Source organism: Palaemon carinicauda, chromosome 20 (assembly GCF_036898095.1).
Source record: "Palaemon carinicauda isolate YSFRI2023 chromosome 20, ASM3689809v2, whole genome shotgun sequence".
Lineage (NCBI taxonomy): Eukaryota > Metazoa > Arthropoda > Malacostraca > Decapoda > Palaemonidae > Palaemon > Palaemon carinicauda.
This window is the reverse complement of record NC_090744.1, coordinates 25676058-25678557: the sequence shown is the minus strand read 5'-3', so window position 1 is coordinate 25678557 and position 2500 is coordinate 25676058. Positions and strand designations below refer to the sequence as shown.

General features: G+C 38.8%; 1 protein-coding gene across 1 annotated transcript in view; it reads left to right on the top strand.

The window, feature by feature from the left end:
- LOC137659700 (G protein-regulated inducer of neurite outgrowth 1-like) overlaps window positions 1-2500 on the top strand; it is a 4942-nt gene that overhangs the window by 1274 nt on the left and 1168 nt on the right. Inside the window, exons 2-3 of the mRNA XM_068394521.1 lie at window positions 1321-1695; window positions 1823-2369. Of these exons, the coding sequence (XP_068250622.1) occupies window positions 1321-1695; window positions 1823-2369 (922 nt within the window). The remainder of the gene's footprint in view (window positions 1-1320; window positions 1696-1822; window positions 2370-2500) is intronic.

The window sequence follows — 2500 nt, the reverse complement described above, 5'->3', positions numbered from 1 at the left end:
AGACGATAGGTTTTCAAGTTATCGTAGAATGATGTAAAAATAATGGGATTTAAAGTTTAGTTTGTTAAAAGAACAAAAGGTAAACAAAACAAAAAATAATCTAAAGAGTAATTTCCTTTCCCTACTTTATCCTTCACAATTTCTTAATCATTCAGAATTTGTCAAACTTTAACTTTGTATCTCGAGACACATGCACTCGCACTCTTATAGACAAACAATTGCTCTCTCTCTCTCTCTCTCTCTCTCTCTCTCTCTCTCTCTCTCTCTCTCTCTCTCTCTCTCTCGTGGCGTTATTGGTTACGTTCCCAGCTGGCAATCGAGGACCCTTCAGAGAGAAAGAGAGGATAAAAACTATACCGGAGTTTCTGTACCTGTCAAAAACAATTGCTAAAACAGACCAACGAGTTTAACTACAGAGGAGGGAGGTACCGAGGGAGCAGTGACATACGATATAGTTTTGAGCTTCTGTTTACTTGCATCTCATCCGAATACTTTTTGTCTTTTCACTTTTTTTTTTTTATATATACAGAAGATGATTAGGCAGAACCGGGGAAAAAAATAAAAGTCCTCTAGCCTCTTGAAAGGTGATAATCTTTTGAACAGGCATAAAGGAAAATGAATGCGTTAGCTAAGTTCCAAAGCTCGGCGGTGGAGGGACAGAAAGAATCATGGAACTAGACAATTTGAGAGAGAAGAAATTTTTTTTTTTTTTTTTACTTCAGCGTTCACATGAATTTCTTTTTTTTTTTTTTGGGGGGGGGGGGAAGTGAAAGAGGGTCGACCAATAACCGGGGGTGGGGGAAGGGACTGATTAAGAAATGGGTGGGTGGGAGTCTACCAAAATGTAACCCATTGCTGGATCAAGTCTCCATAAAACAGGGATCATCAATCATGCAATGGCAAAAATGTCAAAGAGGACCTGAACTTGTCAATCAGAAAGATTTTAAACTTTTCAGTCAAGGAGTATCTGAACTTGTCCATTAGGAATAATCTGAACTTGTCAGTAAGGAAGAACTTAAATTTTTAGGTCAGAGAGAATCTAAACTTGTCAATTAGGGAGGATTTGAACTTATCAGTCATGGAGGATCTGAGCTTGTCAGTCAGGGGGATTCTGAACTTGTCAGTTAAGGAAAATTTGAACTTGTCATTCAGGAAGGATTTGACCTTATCAGTCAGGGAGAATCTGAAATTGTCAATCAAATAAAATCTGAACTTGTCAGTCAAGGAGAATCTGAATCAGTCAACGAGGGAGAATCTAAACTTGTCAGTCAGGGAGATTCTAAACGTGTCAGTCAATGAGGATCTAAATTTGTCGATCAGCAAGGATCTGAACTTGTTGGTAAAGGAGGATCTGAACTTCTCAGTCAGGGAGGATCTGAACTTGTCGATCATGGAGGATCTGAACTTGTCAGTCATGGAGGATCTGAACTTATCAGTCAGGGAAGATCTGAACTTGTCAATCCGGGAGAATCTATACTTGTCAATCAAAGAGAATTTGAGCTTGTCAATCAGGGAAAATCTAAACTTGTCAAACAAGGTGTATCTGACCTTGTCAATCAGGGAGAATCTAAATTTGTCAGTCAGGGAGGGTATGAATTTGTCAATCCGAAAGAGTCTGAACTTGTCAATCAGGGAGAATCTGAACTTGTCAGTCAGGCAGGATATGAGCTTGTCAATCAGGGAGAATCTGAACTTGTCAGTCAGGCAGGATATGAACTTGTCAATCAGGGAGAATCTTAACTTGTCAATCAAGGTGAATCTAAACTTGTCAATCAGGGAGGACTTGATCTTGTTTATCCGAGAGAATCTGAACGTCAATCAGGGAGAGTTTGAACTTGACAATCAGGCAGACTCTAAACTTGTTAGTCAGGGAGGATCTAAACTTGTCAATCAGGGAAAATTTAAACTTGTCAGTCAAGGAGGATCTAAACTTGCTAATCCAAAACAATCTGAAAATCAGGGAGTATCTGAATTTTTCAATAAGGGAGAATCTGAAGTTGTCAATCAAGGAGAATTTAAACTTGTTGGTCAGGGAGGATCTAAACTTGTCAATCTGGGAGAATCTGAACTTGTCAACCAAGGAGAATTTAAACTTGTCAATCTGGGAGAATCTGAACTTGTCAACCAAGGAGAATCTAAACTTGTCAATCAGGGAGGATCTAAACTTGTTAATCTAAGAGAATCTGGCAATCAGGGAGAATCAGAACTTGTCAATCAAGAAAATTCTAAACTTGTCAATCAGGGAGGATCTAAATTTGACAATCTGGGAGAATCTGAAATAGTCAATCGGGGAGAATCTGAGCTTGTCAATCAGAAAGAATCTGAACTATCTAATCTGAATAACCTCATTCTTAATAGCATTTTAATTGGTCAGTCAGGGAGAGTATGAACTTGTCAATCCAGGAGAATCTGAACTTGTCAATCCAGGAGAATCTGAACTTCTCAGTCAGGGAGGATCTGATCTTGTCAGTCAAGGAGGATTTGAACTACCTTATCTGAA